Genomic DNA, 26,064 nt, shown 5'->3' on the forward strand with positions numbered 1-26,064 from the left:
TGTGTGGTTTTATTTCTCGTTTTTTCTTTCCAAAGTTCAAAGGGCTAGAACAAAGTTCCTCGCACAGATAATATGGTAGAGATGTTAATTAAAATGCATTCTATAAATTATAATATTTAGAAGCTCTAGCTCTGGTCTGTTTCAACTAGGTTATTAGATAAGCTTTAATGAAGTACTTCCTACTTGATAAAAATACGAAAACTACTTACATTTTTTTATATTACCGTACAGTAACCGTCTCTTGAAAAAATTAAAAATATATTAAGTATTTTAACTTTATTTCTAGACCACCTTTAAGGACTGGTTTTTCATGAAGAAATGTTTTATAGCATGATTTTTTTCCTTATAAAAAAATGGTAAAAAATCAAGTAATTTAATTAACTTAAACTAAATCAACCATAGATATAAGATAGATAAAGTACCTAAATCTATGAAAGCAACGGCCTCTTTCTTTAGAAAGTGTGTTACTGAACGAATAACGGTATATTTGACGTTTTGACATTTGCTAGAGGTTTCGAACGTTTCGAATTTGACAGCTCCAAATCAGCTGCAATCTCCAAAAAAGCAAGGTCGAAATAATTGGAGATAAATGCAAAATTAATCACTCATATACGAGAAAATGATATATTATCAGTAGTATAAAGATAAATAAACATACCAAACGACTTATCGGCATCGCAAAACTTACTGTTCAAGAACAAGAAGAATTCAATTTAGTTCATTCATTGACTTGGTATCGTGTGCACGTAACCCGATTCTCGTGTGTGATAAGAAATTTATTATTTATTTACAATCGATATAAGGATAAGTGTGTAATATGTCAGTGCTAAATAACTTTACAGTGTCAATAGCAAAGGGGATAAGGCGTAAGTATTTATTTTGTTTTATCATTTTATCTATCAATTAGTTTGAAGTCATTAGTTTTGGAAACGTAACTGTTTTTATCGTTAGATAAACTTTTGCAAAGTTTTTTAGCGCAGTGATAAATTTCTGGCACACAGCGTGATAACAGAGAAGTCACTTTTTATCTGTTAAATAATGTTTGTAACATTAACCTCAAAACTTTTATAGACATAGATTGCTTCGTTACTTGCTCGAAGTTACATACCTTTGACTTATTCTATGGTAATTTGTATAATTACTAAAATTTGACTAAAGGTTTTGACAACCTTTTTTTGCACAGTTGGTATTGCCATGGTTCTTCAACAGAGAGGTCCTGGGTTTGTTCCCTGCTTGAGTCGTTTAAAGATTTTAAAATTTCTAAGTCCAGGTCCACATCACCCTACCACAAAAACATACCGCCAACTAATTTAGCATTATGGTATGAGGTACGGGTAGAGCTGAGTCTAGACGTGTGTAACATGTAATGTAATGCAAATTCTGCGTGGACAGCCCTACGAGCATTACATGTAACGCTCGCGCCGGCGTTTGGGCTAATCCATCGCCTGACGGTTTTTTGCGCGAACACAAGGATGCTTGCATTGCTCGCAACTGTTGGAAACCGCTCTTGAAATAAATTCTCGTAGACAATACGCTTTGAGTTCATGTGCCTTCCACACTGTTGACACTAAATTACACATAATCTTACATTACATGTTACACACGTCACAAGAATAAATCTGTATCTCTTCCAAGTAAGCCTGCTTCATCACATCAGGTGTGATTGTGGGGAATATGGTGGTATGACACTGACATGTAATGTGGCTTTCTATTGTACAACAAATTTCAAAATCCGGTCATTAGATCCAGAGATACCCTCTACAACATCATAAACATAAACTCACGAACTTTACCCACTTAAAATCTTAGTAGTAAAAGTTAAACTTAACAATAGCCCTGCCTGAATTCCTGCCTGCCTGGTTTCTTTACCGAGGAGTTATTAAAGACTCAATTTCAAGGTTTTGGTGTGATGACAAATCTTGATATATTTGATATATATATTGTCATGGCTCTATTTTCATTCTGTGGTGGAGACTTTTTAAAAGTACTTATAAAATATAAGGGAGCTTGAAATAAACAGTTTTGAATTTTAGCTTATCAAATACTTACATTAAGATATACTGTTTAAGGAACTGTTTATATTGAATTACTGCAGAACACTTCAATTGTATTCCTTCCTGTTTATTAGAATGATAATCTTGTATCATTTTGTAAATATAGGCAAAGTAGGTATAATTATTAAAATAATATTATGATATGCTGATGTGTAGGAATATTATTTATTGCTGATTAGCTTGGCATTTATAGAATGAAGGTTTTATAATATCCTTCACATATTCTTCATTTTCTCATATTATAAGTACATGTCAGTGGCTTAACCTTATAGTTGAAGCCTGTTGCAAATTGTATGTGGCTGAAGAAATATTGTCACAATGTTTATTTTTAATTTCCAATTTTGTCAATCCTGTCATCTAAGTTATGCCACTGGTCTGTGTTATAAAGTTCAGATAGGTTTCAATACTATGTATTCTTCACCAATACAACAAATGTATATATTACACTTCACTGCTATCATTTTGTATTATTGTATTATATCAATACAATATTTACAATATATACAATATACAATATTATATTGCGGTGAATTGTAATATTTGTTACCTCTGTGATAGACTGACTCGCAAATAAAAAACCGATAGCTTTTGTACAATACCGATAGTTTATATCATGACAATATCTCAATTTATTATTTACAATTGTCTAGGTCTATTTCTTGTCATGATACGTCAATGTACCGGCATATCATGACGTAAGTATCATGAGATAGTAGGACTAATATTTAAAACAGTATATTCCCTTTTCAAATACTTAGCCCTCATTTGCATGAGGGTTTTTTTACCAGATTTTAAAAAGAAAAACATTCAAATATAGTATGAAGTTAAATGAAGATCTATTTACAACGCCCACAATCAACAGTTATAGGGATATTGTAGCCAATTTATTACCTTCCTTATAAATAACCTGTTTGTGAAAATGGAATGAAAATCTGTGTAGTAATTTTCGAGTTCTTCTGTAGTCCATCCATCCTTCTTGCTTTAAACTAAGCTTAATTAAAATAGGTAAATGAAATTAAACTTTGACTATATGCCCAGACTATCGACATCTGATAGGGCTTGATACAGAGGAAATCATAACATTAGAAGTCCACCAATCCACATTGGAGTAGCATGGTGGATCTAAGCTCTAAATCCCTTCTATAAGGAAGGCCTTGCTCCTTTAATGCTAATAACTATGACAAACAAACCACACTACAAGTTACTACAAGTAAGGACTTTGTTCCACAATATACAGTGATCATAACCATTACAAGTTTAAACAATAACATTACATATTTAGTTTGCAATGAACAAACAAAACATGTAGACTGTCACTTTGTTTAATAACAAGTGCTATAAATAGATATTGTGGACCTAATCTATTAACATCAATTGAACTTCGACAAACACAAGATTAACAAAACAACTGGATGGAAAATGTAGAAGATTTTGAACAATTATAATGTTAACTATATAACAATACTTAGGGGACTAAACATTTTTTGGCGTTAAAGAGAGTGAGTGGTTTTAAATGCAGAGAAATACAAGATATTATTTTACCATTCCATACCATTATCAACCCATATTCGGTTCACTGCTGAGCTCAAGTCTCCTCTCAGAATGAGAGGGGTTATGACAATAGTCCACCACACTGGCCCAATGCGGATTGGCAGACTTTACACACACAGAGAATTAAGAGAATTCTCAGGTATGCAGGTTTCCTCACGAATGTTTTCCTTCACCGTTTGAGACATGTGATATTTACTTTCTTAAAATGCACACAACTGAAAAGTTGGATGCCCCGGACCCGATTCGAACCCACATACTCCTGAATCGGAGGCAGAGGTCATATCCGCTGGGCTATCATTGCTCTCTCATCTGCAATCTTCAACTACTCCTCCAAAACTGCTGGACCGATTCTTATGAAATTTTTTATGCACATTGAGTATGTCAGAGAATCGGCTACTATCTGTTTTTCAAACCCCTAAACCCCATGTTTTTCAAACCCCTAAGTGTTAAGAGTTGTCCATCCTTACATATTTTATTTACTCCTATACAAACGATACATAAAGGCAATTTGAACTTAAATACCATACCATGAAGTTCAAGTTTTTGTGGAAAAGTACCAAGAAGGCAAAACAATTGATTGACGTTAGTGTAGGAGTAGGGTAGGGTAGAAATAGGGTAGGGTAGGTGTAGGGTAGTGGTAGGTTAAGGGTAGAATTCGGTGGGGGTAGCTTGGGTAGGTAGGGGAAGGATAGAGTAGGTAGAGGTAGGGTAGGGTAGGGTAGGTGTAGGGTGGGAGTAAAATAAAAATATGTTTTTTATTAATACAGTAGGTAAACAATTTACACACAAGAATTATCATTACAATACAAATAAAAAAAATGTAAAACTTGTAAATGAAAAAAATAAATAAAAAATTAAAATAACAATACCTACCTATTGCTTTTATTAGACAATAGTTTTTCATTGTCGTTTTTACTGCAATGTTTCAATTGTATTTTCTTTATAATATATATTTTCTTAAATTGTAAAATATTTAACAATATTTTTTTTTTATGTATAATGTATTTATCTAATCGTTTAAATAGCTACCATTTTAGATTGCATCATCACTTACCATCAGATCAGGTGAGATTGTTGTAACTCTCTCTAACTTGTAAAGAATAACTTTTGCATTTATACTTGTAAATATTAGTAGATAAGCACCTTTGGATTGGGGTGTGTCTCTAAATTTATAACCATATATTTTTTATTTATTTTTATCTCATAAATTAATTTAAGAAAAACAAAAAAGCATTACAGTGCACTATCTACACGTGTAGGTATTTAGTGATAAAATATAATTCGCCTAATCATTCATTATCTGTTACACTGGCATTGGATATAATTTCGCTATGTTTTGTTATGTGTAGATAAATTACGTAAGGTCGTGCTAGGAGAACGATATCTATACTGTACTAGCTGACGCCGCGCGGTGTCTCCCGCGTGGTTCCCGTTCCCGTAGGAATACGGGGATAATACATAGCCTATAGTCTTCCTCGATAAATGGGCTATCTAACACTGAAAGAAGTTTCCAAATAGGACCAGTAGTTCCTGAGATTAGCGCGTTCAAGCAAATTGACAAACAAATAAAAAACTCTTCAGCTTTATGATATTAGTAGGTATAGATGATTTCCGTGTGATGGTTTATTTCAATTTCTCCTGCTTGCTCGAATGACTTTTCCTTTTGTGCGGTACCCTAAAAATAACCTATACTTAAGTACGATTTTCGTAGACAATCTTATGAAAAGATAGATCTTGAATTTCATTTCTCAACTGCAGATTTGCTGACAATTACTTAAAAGAAAAAATTCGCAGCTAGTGCTTTTCTGGTCTGTGAATGACCTAATTAACACAGCTCAACCTAGGACTCAAACCTGGAGCTTACCCAAACCAGTAAACTAATAAAAATAAAAATAGAAACCAAAATGAAAATTCAACAAATTTTTTAGCTTGCCTTATACATCACAGAAAGAAAAGTAACAGAAAACCACTTTAGGGGGCCATGTTATCTAATCTGCTAATCATTATTTTATTGATTACCCCTCATGGTCCGATGTTTGTAGCATTTGACTAACCGATATTGAGGTAAAGGTCACAGTAGATATTTGTTTGTTTATTTTATGTTTATTTACATACAATTGTCTCTGTATATAATGAAAAAGTTATTTATGAGCAATCACAATACCTACATAAATAAAAAATACTCATTACGTACATCTATATTATATATTATATTATTAAAATATATATATATAATATTAATATCTATACTAATATTATAAAGCTGAAGAGTTTGTTTGTTTGATTGAACGCGCTAATCTCAGGAAATACTGGTCCGATTTGAAAAATTCTTTTAGTGTTAGATAACCCATTTATCGAGGAAAGCTATAGGCTATATTTTATCCCCGTATTTCTACGAGAACGGGAACCACGCGGGTGAAACCGCGCGGCGTCTACTAGTAATATTATAATATAAAGCTGAAGAGTTTGTTTGATTGAATGCGCTAATCTCAGTAACTACTGGTCCGATTTGAAAAATTCTTTCGGTGTTAGAAATAAAAATTATTCCCGTATTCCTACGGGAACGGGAACCACGCGGGTGATATTGCGCGGCGTCAACTAGTATTAAGATATACTCGTAGCTCTCTCCGTCACTTGATATTTTGTGCTTTCTTATCTGTCATAAGTCATAACTTTAATAAAAATTTTAATAAAAAAAATTCAACCGACTTCCAAGTCAAAAAAACTTTAACTAAAAAGCAAAAAATAACATCCTACCTATGTGCTACCTTCTGATCAGTTTGAAGGCGGTGCCAAGCCAGTGATGTTTTAGTTAAACACGTTTTAACTACAAAATTTATGTGGTTCTTTCAGAAACAGCTTTAATTAAAACACGACACTGGCTTGGCACCGCCTTCAAACTGATCAGAAAGTAGCACATAGGTAGGATGTTATTTTTTGCTTTTTAGTTAAAGTTATTTTTTGACTTGGAAGTCGGTTGAATTTTTTTTATTAAAATTTTTATTTTTTTATTTTTAGTGTTAGCACACCTACTGCGTGTGTACAGTCACAACCTATCTAAGTGGAAAGTTCTTATCAATACAAAATTATCAAGTCCAAACACAAGGTAGCTACTGTGAGCCGTCGAGGAGTTCTCTTCACTGTGCTTCGTCTTCATCACCAGACCCTTAATACAGTCACAATCCATCTAGGTGGAAAGTTCTCATCAATACAAATTTATCAAGTCCAAACACAAGGTAGCTACTGTGAACCGTCGAGGAGTTCTCTTCACTGTCCCTCGTCTTCATCACCAGACCCTTAATACAGTCACAATCCATCTAGGTGGAAAGTTCTCATCAATACAAATTTATCAAGTCCAAACACGAGGTAGCTACTGTGAACCGTCGAGGAGTTCTCTTCACTGTCCCTCGTCTTCATCACCAGACCCTTAATACAGTCACAACCCATATAGGTGGAAAGTACTCATCAATACAAATTAATCAAGCCCAAACAAAAGGTGACTGCTGTAAATCGTTGACGAGTTCCATCGTCTGTGTTTCGGCTCCATCATCAGACCAACTCCAAACCTTCATAAAATTGTAGTGGTTTAAAATATCTTATGGAAACACTAACAAACGCACTAGCCGTCTCTACAACTTTCGAAAGTTCCCCTCAATTTCTCCAGGATGCCATCATCAGATCCTGACATGAAAAAAATGGAACCACCCTGGAAGTAAACCCTTCAAAACAAAAAAAGAATTTTCAAAATCGGTCCATAACTGACGAAATTATCGCTGGACATACATAAAAAAAAAAAAAAACATACATACAGCCGAACGTAGAACCTCCTCCTTTTTGGAAGTCGGTTAAAAATAGATTACATTGCAATAAATACTACTGGAGTCGAGTTATTTAAAACACACACACGTAGATAAAACTGTAAAAATAAGATCAAGGTCGAGGCGTCGGGTTAATGTAGGTAATTGAGACTTGCGTACGTAATATATTTGATACTTGCGGGTTAATTTAGTATCCCAGATGGTCAAGAACATCTGTTTACCCGACAAAGAGTAAGCTGTTTTGTGTTAGAGTAAGTTTGGGAAAGTTGCCATGCCATGACAAAAAAATTGGTTATTTAAAATCGCAGATAAGTATTTTTTTTAGTTAAAGGAGAATCTTTTTCTTAAGTACATTATTACCTAAAGCATTATTTTCTCAGTATTTTTTTTTCAAATGTTGAAATGACAGTACATGTATTTGTACCTATACCATGTGCGGTGAACTCAATTATGAGTTTTACCAAAACTGCATGCATGCAAAAAACCATTTTTTTAAATATTTACAAGTTAGCCTTTGACTACAATCTCACCTGATTGTAACTGATGATGCAATCTAAGATGGAAGCGGACTAACATGTTACGAGTAGGATGAAAATCCACACCCCTTTCGGTTTCTACACGACATGGTACCGCTAAATCGCTTGGCGGTACGTCTTTGCCGGTAGGGTGGTATCTAGCCACGGCCGAAGCCTCCCACCAAACCATTGCAGTGTTTAGGCTTTTATCTGGTACCCACTAGGCGATGCCACACGGTTACACTCGTGTAGTTTCCGTTTCTGTGGAAATACGGGTATAAATTAATATAGCCTATGCTGACGGGTAACGTGGCTTTTTATTGGTAAAAGAATATTCAAAATCGGTTCTGTAGATCCTGAGATTACTTACCTCCTACCAATAATACCACAAACTGTACCTCTTTATAATTTTATAGACTAGCTGTGCACAGTTTAACCCGTGTAGATCTCCTTTCGTATTAAAATAAGCCAATGTGCTAACCTATTTCTTTGCCAAATTTAATCGATATTCGTTCAGTCTTTCTGGTTTTATAAATGGTGTAAATAATAGTATTAAAAAAACCAAGGTCGATAGTCTGCGGTACTTGTTTAACAGGTTACACCGAAGATCTAGGTTATCAATTGCCCAAGTTACTGAAAAGAACAACTATAGTATATTAAAATGCCAATTTTAATATACTATAATTTATAAAAGTTTATATAAAAGTTCATAGCTCTTTTTTTAATAGTACCTGTAAGGATCCTCGTCCTTACTATAAGATAAGTTAATCACTGGCTCATTCGTACACTGGTATGGCAAGAAGATCGCACACGACCGCCTTGGTCAAGCGCCGATGATAGACTGTGACTGTCCCATTGCCCCCACTACCAATGTACATGAGTTAGTGTATGTAATATTGTAGTATACACAAACACTACAGTACCTAATCTTTGTACATGCCCAATATTCTCCATTCTCCTTCTGTAGATAAGTACCTCCCTGAGTAGTTAGGCATCTATGTAATCTGCAAATGATTTGACGCGTACTAAACATGTGATTGATCAATTTTTTTTTTAGTTTAAAAAAAACGTAGTTACATACAGCTTGCTGAACATAGAACCTCCTCCTTATTGGAAGTCGCTTAAAAAAAATAAAGTATGAGACACAATACGCTTGTATTGTACATTTACCTACATACACGACAAAATAGATACGTGTAGCTTAATTATTATTATTAGGTTAGTATACCTAAATGTTACCAAACCTGAAACACGCATGCGAACATACTATCCAAATTAGCATTCAAATATTGGTGATATTTACATAAGACTGGCAATTTATCAAGTGGCATTATCAGAAGTGGGATGATAACGAAGTTACATTAACCGCTTCACAAAACTATCTTTAGCGGAGCATTCCAAACAATTCCAGTGCTTATCAATCAACCCCTGGCCTTATTCTGCATTGAAGGCAGTTAACCGATTATTTCCGGTGCCTATCAAGTACAATGTTACTGTCAATGTGTTACCAAATGCGCAGATTCGGTTTTATCCAGGTGAGGTGGATGTCGGTTTTTTTATTCAATGATAAGTTATCTCTTGACTGCGACGATATTTTGTCTATTTCTTTTCACATGGACGCATGTTAGCACCGCACCACTGGTGTCGATGCAGTATAAGAAGGAGCAGGTTAATTTGGCAGAAATGCAAGTTAGCCTACGGGCTAATTTACGTTGTCAGAGATATTATATAATACGTTCTACGTATAATATCTCTGACAACGGATACTATTTGTTTTTTTTTATATACGTATTTTGTGGCATAAAACGCTGTCTGTATCTTTTATAATGCTTTTATGCTGCAAAGAACTGTAGATCTGAGTAGGTATATGTATATGGTTTCAATCAGAGCATATACTATGGTCAATTATATACCTCCACGTGTTCCCGATATAATACGGTATTGACAGACAGACTGACGGACGGATAGCTAAGTCAGGTTTTATAGCTTGGCACCTTCGTTCGTAACACTCCCGATGTTGCACGCGGGCCGGGCGTGTAGCGAAGACTAAAAAGCCCACGACTGATGCACATCACTTACCCGCACGCACGATTTCACACCTGCGCAGCCTTTCCCCCTGTGAGTGTTATCTACGAATTTGCCAGACAATAGTGAGGGGTCCTTTTTTTACTTAGAGGTAGGGAACCCTAAAATCGAGCATTGTCTGGTCAAGCCCAACTTTTCCGGTGCTTCCTTATTTACCAACAACATGGACCCCCAGTGGAAAACTACGGTAGAGTGATAGCGAGAATCGGTTATTGGGTCGCTTGTAATCTCGTTATCGCGGAGGTATGTACGCTATGAAAATAATTCTTTGTTACGAATTAATTTACGCGCATCACATGAGCAATGCTGTGATAGGCGGGCTTCTAGATTATTCCAATATCGTGATTAAATTAGCGAATTAATGATAACTGTGTTTATTATGTAGTAAATCTTTAATATAACAAAAACTTGAAAAATTCAGTCGGCTTTAAAAACATAAAAACACAAAAAACTGATAGGGACCTGGGTCTCTTTCTACAAACGTTGGCGCTTCGAAAACTACAAAATTGTATAAGAATGACAGATAAGGGCCTGTAGCCAAGTGGCAGTTCGTGACTACGATCGCAAACGCTTTGAAAATTCAAAAATATATAGGAATGACATTTGATATCGACAGGCTACGTGATGGAGTTATCGATTGATTCCGTCATTCCCATACATTTTTCTAGTTTCCGAAGCGTCAGCGTTTGTAGAAAGAGAATCGACATGCAACATGGCTAAGGCCCCTGAGCGATAACTTGATTAACAAATGTTATTCCCATATGTTACTGAGTCATCCTAAGGTCGAATTGCATTGAACAGCGTGATGGGTCCAAGTTAAGCAAGAACAAGGGTTAGGCCTGGCCTTTAAGTGGTCTGTTAAGTAATATAGCTTGCTAATGATGATGATGATTCCTTGCAGGCCTCCGTCAGAACAAGGAGCTATGCGACCGGATGTCCGGCCGACGGCAGCACGGCGGCAGCGAGCCTCGGCTGAAGCTGGACAAGTGCCTCATAGTCTCCAAGGTCACCAGATACGAATACGAAAAGTACGTCAGCATTTACTACTTAAGGTCATAGCACACTCAACTCTGAAAGCGATCGTAACCGTATCACCTCGCCGTCAACTAGGGAACTCTGCTGCGACTAGGAGATGCCGCATTTGTGCCGAGAGCGGTTTGACAACGAGGAGCAAGCGTGCACGAAGAGACGAGTTCAGACGTTTGAGTACCTACGCCTCAGGTTCAGATGATGAATGATTATAGTCCAGGAACTGGGGAACTTTTTCACAGATAATTATAGGGTCTTGACAGACAGACTTGCCAACGAAGTTATCCTTTAAGCCTTCTGTTTGTTCCTTAGAAGGAATGGATAATGGTAATAATAAAAATATCCTGTTCCTTACAGACACAGCCACGACAACATCCCGGATGCAGAACTGGAGAAGATATTAAGGAAGCGAGGCTCAGACTACGACTCCATGATCTCCAACCACAGAGAGCAGAAGTCCTTTGAAGAAGGCGTCGCTAAGAGTCTCAAGGAAATGGGATTGCAAGTTGAAATGGCTAGCAGGTACTTCGAACACAATTATTTCTTTAACTATTCAGTAGATCACCGGAACTTCATCCTTAACTGTTGACATGACGGCCCCTTTACTTTGTAGCAGCAACAGTGGTGTCATCTTCTCCCGAGAGCATCGGATGGGGGTACGGGCTTCGAGGGTTGGCCGTCTTACCTAAGTAAGACGCGGGGAAATTTGCGCCCCTGGTTATTTCTTCCAGCCCCTTTCGTGGCCGAGGCATTTTGTTCATTGCCCCTGCGCGGACTGCGATTCCTCGCTATCCAGCGTTAGGACTTAGAGACCATTCTAGAAGGGTGTTTTGGCCTGAGTATATAGGTCCGGGCTTCTCCGAGATCGTGGGTTAAAAGACCCACTTCCTAGTGACGTCAGATATCGGGAGAAGGCGCAAAGTCACTCAGCGGGCGATAAAGCCAGCTATGCTTAGAGTTTCTCTGCGAGGTCGACTCAGAAATGAGGAGATCCGCAGAAGAACCAAATCAGTGACCATAGCTGAGCGAGTTGCAAAGCTGAAGTAGCAATGGGTAGGGCTTATAGTTCGAAGATGGATGGATGGTTGGGTTTCTAAGGTGCTGGAATGGCGACCCCGCACCGGAAAGCGCAGGACCGAGGATCAAGCGGGTTTCAGGGAGCCGCTTGATGCTGGCGGCTCGAGACGGTGGTGTTTGGAAGTCTATGCAAGAGGCCTTGGAGCAGTGGACTGTTAATGATTAAGTTCATGTTACACAAAAACTATGTCACCAGTTAAAGGTTAAGAGACAATAAATATTTATCCATATTATCATTCTTGCTTGCCTTTCTCCTTATAGGAGAGGCAAATGCAAATGTCATTCAATGCCTATAAATAAACTCAATTCATACTAGTCTATCTAAACTATATCTACACGAGATCCAACAGACCATAGTCCAAATGAGTTTTTAAGCGAACAAACTAGGGGCAGGGTCAAAGATAACTATAATAAATAAGATGTAAACTGTTTAATAGTTAATCTATTGACTATTTCTGTTTAGATAATGTATATAATACGTGTTTTCCCGTGTTATTGCTGATAAAGGCTAATTATACATGATTTACATGTCAACAAACGCCTTTCATGTCATAGTCATCATGATTATCAGCGTATTTTGATACAGGGTTAGACCTCCCATATAGGAGAAGGAATATGGAAGTAAATCCCACAATGCTGTTCCAATGCTGGTTGGCGGTGATAATCAGGAGCGTAGCAATTAATAGCAATTAATAAATAGCCGTATTAGCCCCTGGCTGTACTTGTAAAAGCAAAAATTAGTAAAATGTAATTATAAAAAAAACTGATAGAGTTTTCACTTCACTTTTGAGACGTCAAGTTATGTCATGATTTATTGGTGGTAAGGTTGGTAAGGTTCCAAGTGCGCCTTGGTCCGAGAAGAACCCACAAAAAACTCAGCCATGGTTGTTTTTCTTTGTTTACCGCCATTTCACAAACGAGGTTCACTAACTTATCTAGAACTAATGTTATAGTGTAGTTCAACAACAAGCTTTTTTACCATTGCGATGGCGAGGCGATAAATATACAATCTCTTTCTGAGTTGATAAGTGTGCTATGAGCCTTAACCGGTATCAAGGTCAGCCAGCATTTATTTAATCAGGTGTGTTCTGCTATCGGCACCTCACATGATATTCATGCATTGATTGCAACAACAGGATTATGGAAATCCCTCAGTATTAGCCGATAGTGATCTGTCAGGCTTAATCTTGACAATTTCGTATTATTTGATAAGTATTTTCGCAAAAAAACATATGATGATGTAGGTGTTAATAACAAATGAATTATTTGTTTTCCAAAAACAATAATAACAGTGAATGACCGATTTTTAGACATGTAGCCTTATATCTACTTTAAGAACACTTTAAGACCTATACCGTTTAGTTGACGAATATAGGACTCTTTACATAGGACGTGCCTCATAAATAAATAGGGGAGGCTTTACGAAGTGTTTCTCTGTTTATACTTACAATATTTGTAGACACAGACCTTTGAAACGGCTCGACTTATTTATTATTTTTTCTTTGTATCTATGGTAGGTATCAGAAAAGATCTTAGTATATTTTTCAAAATATTTATTACTTATAGGTTTTTCTTTATTATAAGTTGTTATTGTTATTATTTGATATTTTAAATGAGATTTTCTGTATAATTATTAGTATTTCGGCGTTCATCATGGAATTTCAAATCGGTAGCCCAGTATCCTAGGGTGGGATACCTGGACTGGACTATTCTAGGGTGGGCCCGGCCCACCCGGCCCGCCCGCTATATACGCCTATGGCCTTGGGGCCTTGGGGTCACTGACGCTGATGATGAGTTTGGGGCTAAACGCGGGAACCATGGATTTTATATCGCTAAAAATTTGCCGATATTTTGCTTAATAATCTCCTCTATCTTGCAGTGAAAGTTCCATTAAAATTAGTCCAGTCTTTTCAAAGATTAACCCGGACTTACAGACTGCACAGACAAAAATTTTAAAAACTTTGATTGTGTTTTAGTATAGTATAAATAGCTACCACATTTTTTTTTAATTACAGACGGACACTTCTTCATTTATATGTATTGATTTCCAGGTTAACATACAATGACAAGCTGATAAACTGGTGCGACGTGGTGCTACCGTGCGGAGGTGATGGCACATTTCTGCTCGCCGCGTCGAGGGTCCGAGACGCTAAGTAAGTTTTTCTCTGTGTCCGTCTCGCATAGATTAAAGGGACCGCTTAGTAACCGGCCGCTCAGAGATATATATAATAACTAGCGGACTCGCTCAAGCTTCGCTTTGACTTATTAATTTATTTATTTGCACTTCTTCCCTATCCCTACCTTACACTACCATACTCCTACCCCTACCCCTACCCTACCCCTACCCTACCTCTACTCTACCCCTACCCTACCCTACCCTACAACTACCCTACCACTACCCTACCCCTACCCTATCCCTATACCATAAACCTACCCTACCACTACCCTACCCTACCCCTACCCTACCCCTACCCTACCCCTACCCTACCCCTACCCTACCCCTACCCTACCCCTACCCTACCCCTACCCTACCCCTACCCTACCCCTACCCTACCCCTACCCTACCCCTACCCTACCCCTACCCTACCCCTACCCTACCGCTACCCTACCCCTACCCTATCCCTATACCATACCCCTACCCTACCACTACCCTATCCTAGGATTTAGAGGTTTGAAAAATAGATGTTGGCCGATTCTCAGACCTACTGAATATGCACAAAAAATTTCATCAAAATCGGTCAAGCCGTTTCGGAGGAGTTCAAGTTCGAACACCGCGACACGAGAATTTTATATATTAGACTAGCGGACTCGCTCAAGCTTCGCTTTGACTTATTAATTTATTTATTTGCACTTCTTCCCTACCCCTACCCTACCCCTACCCTACCCCTACCCTACCCCTACCCTACCCCTACCCTACCCCTACCCTACCCTACCCCTACCCTACCCCTACCCTACCCCTACCCTACCGCTACCCTACCGCTACCCTATCCCTATACCATACCCCTACCCTACCACTACCCTATCCTAGGATTTAGGGGTTTGAAAAATAGATGTTGGCCGATTCTCAGACCTACTGAATATGCACAAAAAATTTCATCAAAATCGGTCGAGCCGTTTCGGAGGAGTTCAAGTTCGAACACCGAGTTCACGACACGAGAATTTTATATATTAGATAATCAACCTTATTCGTTTGCCGAAATTCAGTCGCTAACAAAGGACTCCAACATGAATACTGAGCATAGCAAGGGATTCAAAAGAAAGAGATGAAACTGTTATCGCACGGCAATGAAACTTTTCAAATCATCACAGTTAGGCAAATACTCGAAATTATATACAAGAGGATAAAGTATAATTTTGCGCATTCATTTAGAGTTATAAAGAAAGTCTTTCCGAGCAAAAAATATTGTAATTAATTGTAATTTAATTAAATGTTCCCAGCAAGCCAGTGATAGGGTTCAACAGTGCGCCGCACAAGTCCGTCGGGCGGCTTTGTCTGCCCACGTGGTGTTCTAACGATGTCAAGGGCGCGCTGACGGCTTTGAAGGAGGTATGTTGCTCTTTTTATTGTATACAAGTTAGTTCTAGACTACAACCTCACCTGATGGTAATTGATGATGCAATCTAAGATGGAAGCGGGTTAACTTTTTGGTTTGTTAGGAGTAGGATGAAATCCACGCCCCGACGACTACTGTCGTTCTACACGACATTTTTTTTTTCTTTTTATTCTTTACAAGTTAGCCCTTGACTACAATCGCATCTGATGGTAAGTGATGATGCAGTCTAAGATGGAAGCGGGCTAACTTATTAGGAGGAGGTTGAAAATCCACACCCCTTTCGGTTTCTACACGGCATCGTACCGGAACGCTAAATCGCTTGGCGGTACGTCTTTGCCGGTAGGGTGGTAACTAGCCACGGTCAAAACCTCCCACCAGTCAGACTTGGACTAATTAAAAAAATCTTAATCTGCCCAGCCAGGGATCGAACCCAGGACCTTCGTTTTGTAAATCCACCGCGCATACCACTGCGCCACGGAGGCTGTCAAACCGGAATCGTACAATACATACATACGGAATACATCGTACCGGAACGCTAAATCGCTTGATGGTTCGTCTTTGCCGGTAGGGTGTTTGATTTGTATGAGTCAACTACCCTATTCTATGCATCTAATTAACAATCACAGCCTTATATTTATTGCATCTAATCATCTTTTAGCCTGCTAACTTTTTGCCGTGTTACCCAAAACTTTCCCAATGACTACGTCCTTACCTAAGTGCTATTTACTTATGTAAGTAACACTTAGATGAGTAACAAAAGGGTGAAGTACCTAAGGCATGTGTTCCAGTAATAAGAACGGTAAAATGTCATTTCAGGGCAGGTTCCGTTGGATGCGTCGCTCCAGAATACGCACGACGATCACATGCGAACCCAAACTGCTGGACACCATCACACCAGTTGACTTGCACACCTTACACTATTGCAGGTAAGTGGCATTCATGGCATGACTCTCATAAATCTATAATATAAAAATGAATCGCAAAATGCGTTGGTAAGCGCATAACTCAACAACGCCTGGACCAATTTGGCCAATTCTTTTTTTTAAATGTTCGATGAAGTTTTAGGATGGGATAGGAGAAAAATTCGAATATTTGCCGGAAAAACCATAAAAATAGCCCTTTTCTTTTTCCCATACAAATGTTTTTCTGGCTAAAACGTTGTTAATTTGAGCTTTATTGTTATTGTATAAAGTTCATATTAATTAAAATTAAAAAACGGGATTGGGGTGGGGTAGGGTAGAGTAGGGTAGGGGTAGGGTATGGGTGAGGTAGGGGTAAGGTAGGGTAAGGTTAGGTCAGGGTAGGGTTAGGGTAGGGTAGGTTAGGTTAGGGGTAGGGTAGGGGTAGTTGAAAGTTTAGATCGAGTTCAACGCGGACGAAGTCGCGGGCGTCCGCTAGTAAATAATAAAATAGTAAGGGTATTTATAGCTTGTGTTATGGGTATATACCTGGTTTTATCACATGCTTTTTTTTGTGACTGTGGGAAATCTTTTTCTGAGATAACCGACTTACTAGGGGAGAAGACGGGTTATGTGGGACTTACCATTAGCTGGAAAACATCCATGGATGGATAAAAAATACCGTGGAGGCCGTCAATAAATAAAAAAGCTAGTTACCACTTTACCGGCAAAGACGTACCGCCAAGCGATTTACCGTTCCGGTACGATGCCGTGTAGAAACTGAAAGGAGTGTGGATTTTCATCCTCCTCATACTCATATTAGACTGCATCATCACTTACCATCAGGTGATATTGTAGTCAGGGGCTAACTTGTAAAGAATAAAAAAAAAAAACATAAGAAGGCTCAGAGACACTCAGCGGGCGATGGAGTTTTAAATAAAACTTGAATTTATAATATAAAAATAATTTAAACTCTTTAAATGCCACGAGCTGAAATATAGAACACTGGAGTTTTCTTTTAAAACCACAGCTTTATCAAATGCGCCAGAGATTTTCGATGATCTCGAAGAAAAAGAAGAGAGTATACGTTGAAAATTTGTTTGAAAAAAAGAAAAACTCAATATCTCATCGGCCAACCTAAGACTCCAACCAGGAGTTTTCGTTCCACCTCGTGAAATAACCATAGGTCTATAGAGATGAGACAGTTTTAACAACTTATTATATTGCTTTAACATTGACTTATACCTGCAGATATCCCCCAGTAAGAAATCCACTCGACAGTCCGGAGAGAGTGACAAATCCTGGCAGCTTCAATACGGACGACACTAACTCCGATATGGCGACTAAAGTTTTACCGTTTTTGGCTTTAAATGAGGTATGTATAGCTCAGAGAATCTAGCTTAATTATTCGTTATCAACCCATATTCGGCTCACTGCCGAGCTTGAGTCTCCTCTCAGAAAGAGAGGGGTTAGGCCAATAGTCCACCATGTTGGCCCAATGCGGATCGGCAGACTTCACACACGCAGAGAAACAAGCAAATTCTCTGGTATGCAAGATTCCTCACGATGTTTTTTGTTCGCCAGATTCGAACCCACACCCTCCGGAATTGGAGGCAGAGGTCATATTCACTGGGCTATCACGTCTCCCAAGCTTAATTTAATTATTATTATATGATTTTCATTTAATAAAGTAACTATCCTGTGTTGTGGCCCTCATTAGAAGGCTCAAAGTCACTTAGAGGACGATGGAGCGAGCTATGCTTGGAATTTTTCTGCGTGATCGAATCAAAAATGAGGAGATCCGCAGACGAATCAAAGTCACTGACATGCTCAGCGAGTCGCAAAGCTGAAGTGGCAATGGGCAGGCACATAGTTCGAAGAGCCGATGGACGTTGGAGTCCTAAGGTGCTGGAATGGTAACCCCGCACCGGAAAGCGCAATGTTGGGTGACCTTTCACTAGGTGGAATGAGGACTATCAAACGGGTTATTCATCATCATCATTAACAGCCGATAGACATGAATTTTGACTAGTAGGAGGTGTAGCTAGTTATAACCCTACCGGCAAAAATGTACCGCTAAGCTATTTAGCGTTCTGGTACGATGTCGTGTACAAATCGAAAGGGATGTGGATTTTCATCGTCCTCCTAACAAGTTAGCCTGTTTTCATTTTAGATTACATCATCACTTACCATCAGGGGAGATTGTAAGTAAGATTGTCAAGGGCTAACTTGTAAAGAATAATAATTCAAGCAAGAGGCTTATGTCCACTGCTGGACATAAGCCTCTTGCTTGAATTTCCAAACACAACAGTCTCAATCAGCCAGCATCCAGTGGCTCCCTGTGACCCGCTTAATGTCTTCGGTCCACCTAGTGGGAGGTCGACCAACACTTCGTTTTCCGGTACGGGGACACCATTCCAAACTTTGGGACCCCAACGTCCATCGGCTCTTCGATATGGCCTGCCCATTGCCACTTCAGCTTCGCGACTCGCTGAGCTATCATTACCATTTATCTTAGCCTTATCACGTTGGTGGCAGGTATTCATAGGCGAGAGTGTAACATCCCGCGTGTCTCTGCTGCGGCTGCAGATCGACAACGGCAAGTGGACACACACAAAGAGCTCCGGCCTGTGTGTGACCACCGGCACTGGCAGCACTTCATGGCATTACAGGTACAAATAAACAAAATACTATTGTAGGAAATAGTAGTCTGAGACAGATATGACGTCGCTTGATCTCATGTTGGCTCATGCCGACGATAGGTGGCGCGACTTAGGGAGTTCGAGAGGGGTAGCGATCGTTTGGTGGGAATGAGTTGCGATATGAAGCCTCGAAGCAGACTCTGAAATGGATAACAAAAATAAAAATAACCAATGTCGAACAAAGGTCCATCCTTATTTCAGAATTCTCAACATTCATCAGAACAACTTAATTAACAAATCAAACTTTAACCAAAATAAAAATAACCAATGTCGAACAAAGATCCATCCTTATATCAGAGACCCTAGAATGGCAGAGAATGACCTTGAGTGGAGTCACGCACTTGTGAATGTTGTGTTTAGGGTTGAAGGCGCCTTTGACAGTTAACTAACACTCTCCTTCTCCAACCAAGTCACTCTCTACGCTTATTCCAAGTAACCCAATTACACAACAAGAAATGTGGACGGCTGGAACGATTCGAGCATACTGAAACTGAAGGTGCGACGAGCGCCTTGTATCGCAAGTCATTCCCGCCAACCGATCGGTGCCCCTTTCTAACTCCCCACTCCAAAAAAACAAGCCGCACTACCTGACGTCATATCCGTCTTCAGACTATTATTTCCTACACTAAAGTAAAGAAGACGTGTGGCCAATATCTTGGCCTCTCTAGAACAGCGAGTTCTATATTAGAATGGGTATCCAAAGCTAATCTAGTAGGATCTTTGGCTCAGCAGGGAGAACAACACGAACAGAGAAGTAGATTTTACTTAACTGTCAAGGTCATCCTTAACCCTACACCCATCGTTCACAAGCCAGGGGCTCTGCTCAGAGTCTTTTCTCTCTGCCACACGATGGGCCCGGCATTGTCACAGTAAATCTGTGGAATGTTAAGCATTAATTTATCCCGTCTCTGAATAAACACCCGCTTTCAGTATTAACTGTCTCCGAACACACTCAGTCCTGGAGCTGATGAAGATCCTGGGGGAAGACTACAACATGAAGATGGACACCACGCTTGAGAAGGCGAGGGAAGTGGCCGAGCGATACAACCAGAAGCTGATGTTCCCTGCAGGTGAGGCACGCTCATCATTTCCCTATGTTTAAATCGCTTTTATTTACGGGTGTTATGGAGCCACTTAGTGAAGGGCGTAACAATAAAATAAATGTATCGATAAGTAACATTTATCACAAATTGTTCATAAACTTTGAAAATTTAATAAAGTTTTAATATCAAACTATCCATTTACGAGTTTTACGTTTCTTAAAAAGTTCATTCTTGCACAACCAATATCTAATTTTTCTTTGTATTCGAACCCAATTTCCTTCACGAGTGATCTCGGTAAAGTATTTACAAAAATATAATTAATAAACTTAATAACAGTATTTAATAAAATATATTTTCTTACTCCCATTTCATAGGTGAGACTATATAGAGGAAGCAGTATATATATTATTTACAAGGTTTAGTTAATTCTTTTATTTCTCATGGTTGTAGAAAAAGTATTGTATGCCACTGCACGTAATTAGCCATTGTAGCCCTCGTGATGTCTATTGTGCAAATCGTCTTCGCCTCATTGCACAAAAATCAATCGTGCAATGGCCTTCAGTATACAACAGTGGCATAAATAACTAATATCGATAATAAACTAGGTACGCTGCACATCCTTGTCTCAGGATCGTTAACAAGCGTTTGACAGTAGACAGTTAAAAGACATCTTTGTGTAAAATCGAATGTTTTCTAACGAAATCGAACAGTTTATACACTCAAACATCACTTGATCTGTGATCCTACTATGATCCAATGTCAAAATACCCAAAATAGTTTTTTTTATTCTTTACAAGTTAGTCCTTGACTACAATCTCACCTGATTGTAAGTGACGCAGTCTAAGATGGAAGCGGGCTATCTTGTTATGAGGAAGATGAAAATCCTTTCGGTTTCTACACGACATCGTACCGGAACGCTAAATCGCTTGGCGGTACGTCTTTGCCGGTAGGGTGGTAACTAGCCACAGCCGAAGCCTGTCACCAGCCAGACCTGGATAAATTAAGAAAATCTCAATCTGCCCAGACCTCCGTTTTATAAATCCATCGCGCATACCACTGCGCCACGTAGGCCGTCAAGTTAACCCAAAATAGGTTGACTGGATATGTTTTGGAAAACTGGATAATGGTTATGTTTTGTTGTTCAGATTCGGAGTACTTGGCGTATTCAGTGCGTGAATACATAACGTTCGAGGAGTGGCCCACGCCGCGCGGACTGCGCGTGCGCGACCGCGCCGGCGCCGTCAGAGTGCGCTCGCATTGTACGGACGCCGGTGAGTAATCTAGTATATACTAATATATAAAACTGAAGATTTTGTTGGTTTGTTTGTTTGGTATATAGCAAGGTTATATGCTGTATGGCAAAAAACGGGAAGAAATTTCATTTTGTAAAGAGCTTCTGTTACGTTAATGGGGATGATGACTAGGTATGAATATATAGATTTTTATGATACATTCGGGTAAATTAGGTCAATGTTAACTAATTTATACATAAAAAGCAAAGATTGTCTGGATATTTGCAAAATAAAAAGGATTATAAAATTTCAAAATCTATTAAAAATCTTTTATCGTAATTAGATGAAAATTCATACAGTTTTAGCTTCCTTACATTAAATGTGACATTTTTCAACATATGAACTATAAACATAAACGCACAAATAACAAAGATATTAGTAATTTTGTTTGAACGCACATACAAATCTAACGATCATTACATTGCTTACGACGTCATTAGTTCGTGCCATTTTGTATGGAGCGTTTTTCAGGGATCCGCGGCAGCGCCGCAAATCTGACCTTTTAAATCCCTGTAGCTCCGAAAGTAATGATCGCAGATACCCTGTTACTTTTACAAAATTGCTTTACTATTAGCATACTCTTAATTTATATACAATTTAAAATACTGTCATCTACCCTATTGCCTTAAACTGTTACAATAATTATGTATGACGGTACTGTTTCCCTTCAAACGATATTGTTCTAATAAAAAGTCTGCGACAGTTATATCTATCTTTTAAGGTTTTTAATGGTCATTATATTTTTTTGACTATCATAATCATATGGTAATCAAAATTTTTATAAAATAATTTCATTTTAGTAGGTTCGAATCCGGTCCGGGCATGCACCTCCAACTTTTATGTGCATTAAAAAAATAAAATATATCACGTGTCTCATACGGTGAACGAAAAACAGTGAGGAAACCTGAATACCTGAGAATTTTCTTAACTCTCTACGTGTGTGAAGTCTGCCAATCCGCATTGGACCAGTGTGATGGACTTTTGACCTAACCCCTCTCACTTCTGAGAGGAGACTCGTGATTAACAATGAGCTGTAAAAGGGTTGCTAATGATGATGATACATTTAATTTTATTTACTAGGTTTAGTGGTAGACGGCAGCGTGTCGTTTCCCTTCAACGACGGTACGGAGGCGTTGCTAGAGATACACCCTGAAGACTCCTTGATGACTGTGCAGATGGAGGACGCTTTGCCTTATTAAATTGTATATAAATACTGAAATAGAAAAATTTCGAACCCATTTTGGGTTCTTAATCAAGAGCCTGATCGGTTAAAGCTCGTTTATATTGTGGCGTGAGGGTATGATGAAAAAAACTCAAAATAGTTTAAAATATGCCTTATATTGCCTTAAATAAATGTTTTAAATAATTATTTAACGACCTCAGTGACCTTGTCTGTTGTATTGAATTATTTACAATTGGGATCAAGTTAGCAATGTATACTTTCTTAATTAATTGCGGCAGGAGCATGTATATATTACCGTTAAATTGTAAAATATGTTACTTTATAATTTCACTCGTGATATTATAATCTGCCGTCATATTGTGAACTGAAAATACTGATTACAATTTAACGTGTTATTTTTCGGTATGGTGACAGACTGACAGACAGACACGTTAAACTTATAACACCTTATACTTATCTTATCACACTTTTTACGTCGAGGGTTAAAAACATCACAGCACATTAACAAAGCCCTTACATAATTGGAAATTATGACGTTAATTAAAAATATGACACATGTTATTTCTTAGTGTTTGAAAAAAGAACTTAATTGCCTTAAATTTAGAGTTGAAACTTGAAAGTTGTATATTCTTTAAAACTACTTATTATTTTCTCAGTACAACTGTGACCCAGTGAGGAAAAGAGAGTGGACCTGTATATATGGACACACTTGTGCATTTTACTGCGTACTTATATTTAAGTCACGTAGTAGATCCTATAGATTTTTTTTTAAATATAAAATTGTATGGACTGTTGTATTCTCAGACCAATTATTGTATAGGACCTGCCTCGCTTGATGTTACTTTTCTGTCAAAGTAAATGATCAACGATCTAATGGGATTATAAAAACTGTCTCTATAGTATCGATGTTAAATAGTTGTAATCGTGTTTGTCGGTTAAAGAGCTCCGTAAAAATACCTTTCTGTGTAATTAAGTGGTGTGAAAAACGGACAAAAACTTCTAGTTTTGTATAAGATATATACCAAATCTAAGCTCGGTTTCCTCAGAAAATGACAGACAATTTTGTTCGTGACTATGAGTGCGATACAGGTCCTTCTATAATTGGTCTGAGGTTGTATTATATTGTATGGACGTGTTTAGCATAGACTAAGACTGAATTTTGTAATATTTTTCTTTATTTATCCTATTGCAATTTTCTATGTGATATAGTTTCCTTATTTTTAATTTTTTAAGATAATTATTTTAATTATTTTGTACGCAACGTCAGTGTTGTTGGAAATTATTTATATTGTATTGTTTATTTATGTACTTAAGTATAGTTGTAAGCATACGTGTGTAAAAATAGATTAATTTTGGTGTATGCGATTTAAAGCAGCTTTGACGCAGCAAACTGACGACGTTTACCTGACGAGTGGCATTTTTTTATTTAATTGATAGGGTAATTAAATAATTTTATTAACATAAACATGAACTTCAAGGATGTATTTCAGTTATTTTTATTTTAACATAAAATGACTAAACCGATTTCAATAAAAATACAAAAAAAATATTTTTATAAATTTATTAATAAATGATGATAACAGATGTTAATAACAGAACAACAGATTAAAAATAAAGAACGAAGTCAGACGCGGCGGAAGATTTTGTTTTATATTTATGGAAGACAATAATTGTAATCAATTTTCTCATTGGCAGTTTTTAATGCATAAATCCTTTGTCGTATTATTTCTCGTGTTAATTGATTTTCGATATTTTTAATCTTAAATATGATACAATATATCGTTTCCCGTCCACCTAACTTTCAATTTGGCAGGCAATAGTTCAACAAGCAGGGTTGTAACCCTGACCTTTTCCTGAAGATGTCAATATTAGTCAATAGAACTAACATAATATGTTTTCACCGCACCTCGTCAGTGAGCGCTGTATTTTACGTATAATCCTTATAGTGTTTAAATCCTTTGTTGTCACCATTTAATATTGTTAAAGAATTATTTGGTTTCTTGTCCAGTTTGTCGACCAATTACTAGATCATTATGCTCCTATGTTGTACACAAATCTCTAAACATAACGTAAAGGCCCTCTTTCACAATTATTGTCAATGGAATAAGACAAAACTATTAGACTTGTTTCAGTTCGCGACCAGCCTCTTAGGTATATGAGCATTGGAGGTGTAGAGGCGTCACCGAAGAGTAAGATAGGCCGCAAAAGAAATCGGATTTTCCGAGGTTTTAGCTGTTTCTTAGGGTCTTCAAGGTGAAGCTGTTTCTACCTAACTAAAATAGCTATTTATATCTTTAACTAGCTATTTCGGATGCAGCTAACTTTTGGTTGTTTTATAGATAGCAAAAATGTATTAAAAAGGCCAGATACCGTCTCCTGAACCAAACAGTGATGCAACTGGGAGTTTTATCGAGTTCAGAATCTGTTATCGCCATTCATGCAATGCTTAAATATCGATTTTGAAAGAAATCGGTGCAGGAATAAGAAATTTAAAAACGGCGACCTTTTTTTAATTTTACTTCAGAATCTGTTCTCGCCATTTATGCAATGCCCAAATATCAATTTTGAACGAAATCGGTGCAGATTAGAATTTTCAAATTTTTTTTTTTAATAATAACTTACCTGCATGTCAAACACAGACAAATCGTTAAATAGCCTCATACATGGGTACCTACATAAAATATTGAATGGTTATTTCTGTATTGTATGTATGTATGCCAATTTACTGTAAACTGCAAGAGCTTCGTTCCAATAAAAAGGCAAGTCTTAATCCATAAGACCTGAGTCTAAACTACGACTACAAAACATTAAGCCCTAAAATAGGACTCGAGTCTAAAAAGGCTTGAGCTTTATTTACGACTCGAGTCTTTTTAAAAGGCTTTCCAATCGCCGAGCTCTAAAAAACACTGAGTCCTAAAGATCAGGGCTAAAAGGCAAGATGTTTAAAGGCAAGATACCGTCTGCCTATTTTATAAGTCTATAATGGAAAGCTTCTAAATGTCATTCCCAGCTTAAGTCAATTTTAATTTATATTTTCTAAATTAGTTCAGGACTAGATGCGTACCATAGTTTTTAAATTTGTGTACAGCTGTATTAGCAACAATGTCTAGACGTTTCGAGGCGTTTATATTATGTATTTAATGCCATTAAAAGACAGTTTTATTATAATTTCATTGTTTTAATTTAAACTTTAAGTAGGGTTGAGGGTATGGGAGGGTGAATTTTGTTTCAAAGGTTTTTGTTTCTTAAAAATTAGTTTGAT

The 26,064-nt window shown here is 37.7% G+C and overlaps 1 protein-coding gene across 1 annotated transcript; it reads left to right on the forward strand.

Annotated features, from left to right (window-relative positions):
• Positions 1-528: 528 nt before the first annotated feature.
• LOC112053000 (NAD kinase 2, mitochondrial) lies at positions 529-25,970 on the forward strand. Its single transcript, XM_052886823.1, has 11 exons — positions 529-866; positions 10,925-11,051; positions 11,410-11,574; positions 14,181-14,282; positions 15,568-15,676; positions 16,500-16,609; positions 17,834-17,957; positions 19,121-19,254; positions 20,215-20,354; positions 21,473-21,598; positions 22,700-25,970. The coding sequence occupies exons 1-11, from the start codon at positions 818-820 to the stop codon at positions 22,816-22,818; spliced, it is 1,305 nt and encodes a 434-aa protein (XP_052742783.1). The 5' UTR covers positions 529-817; the 3' UTR covers positions 22,819-25,970.
• The last annotated feature ends 94 nt before the right edge of the window (positions 25,971-26,064 follow it).

The sequence above is a fragment of the Bicyclus anynana genome, chromosome 18 (assembly GCF_947172395.1).
Source record: "Bicyclus anynana chromosome 18, ilBicAnyn1.1, whole genome shotgun sequence".
Taxonomy (NCBI): Eukaryota; Metazoa; Arthropoda; class Insecta; order Lepidoptera; family Nymphalidae; genus Bicyclus; species Bicyclus anynana.

What these genes read in the sequence shown, in the direction of transcription:
- LOC112053000 (XM_052886823.1), top strand. Translation starts at nt 818, where the DNA reads ATGTCAGTGCTAAATAACTTTACAGTGTCAATAGCAAAGGGGATAAGG. An exon ending in AATAGCAAAGGGGATAAGGC is followed by an intron (nt 867 to 10,924) that starts GTAAGTATTTAT and finishes GATTCCTTGCAG; the next exon opens with GCCTCCGTCAGAACAAGGAG. An exon ending in GAAGCTGATGTTCCCTGCAG is followed by an intron (nt 20,355 to 21,472) that starts GTGAGGCACGCT and finishes TTTGTTGTTCAG; the next exon opens with ATTCGGAGTACTTGGCGTAT.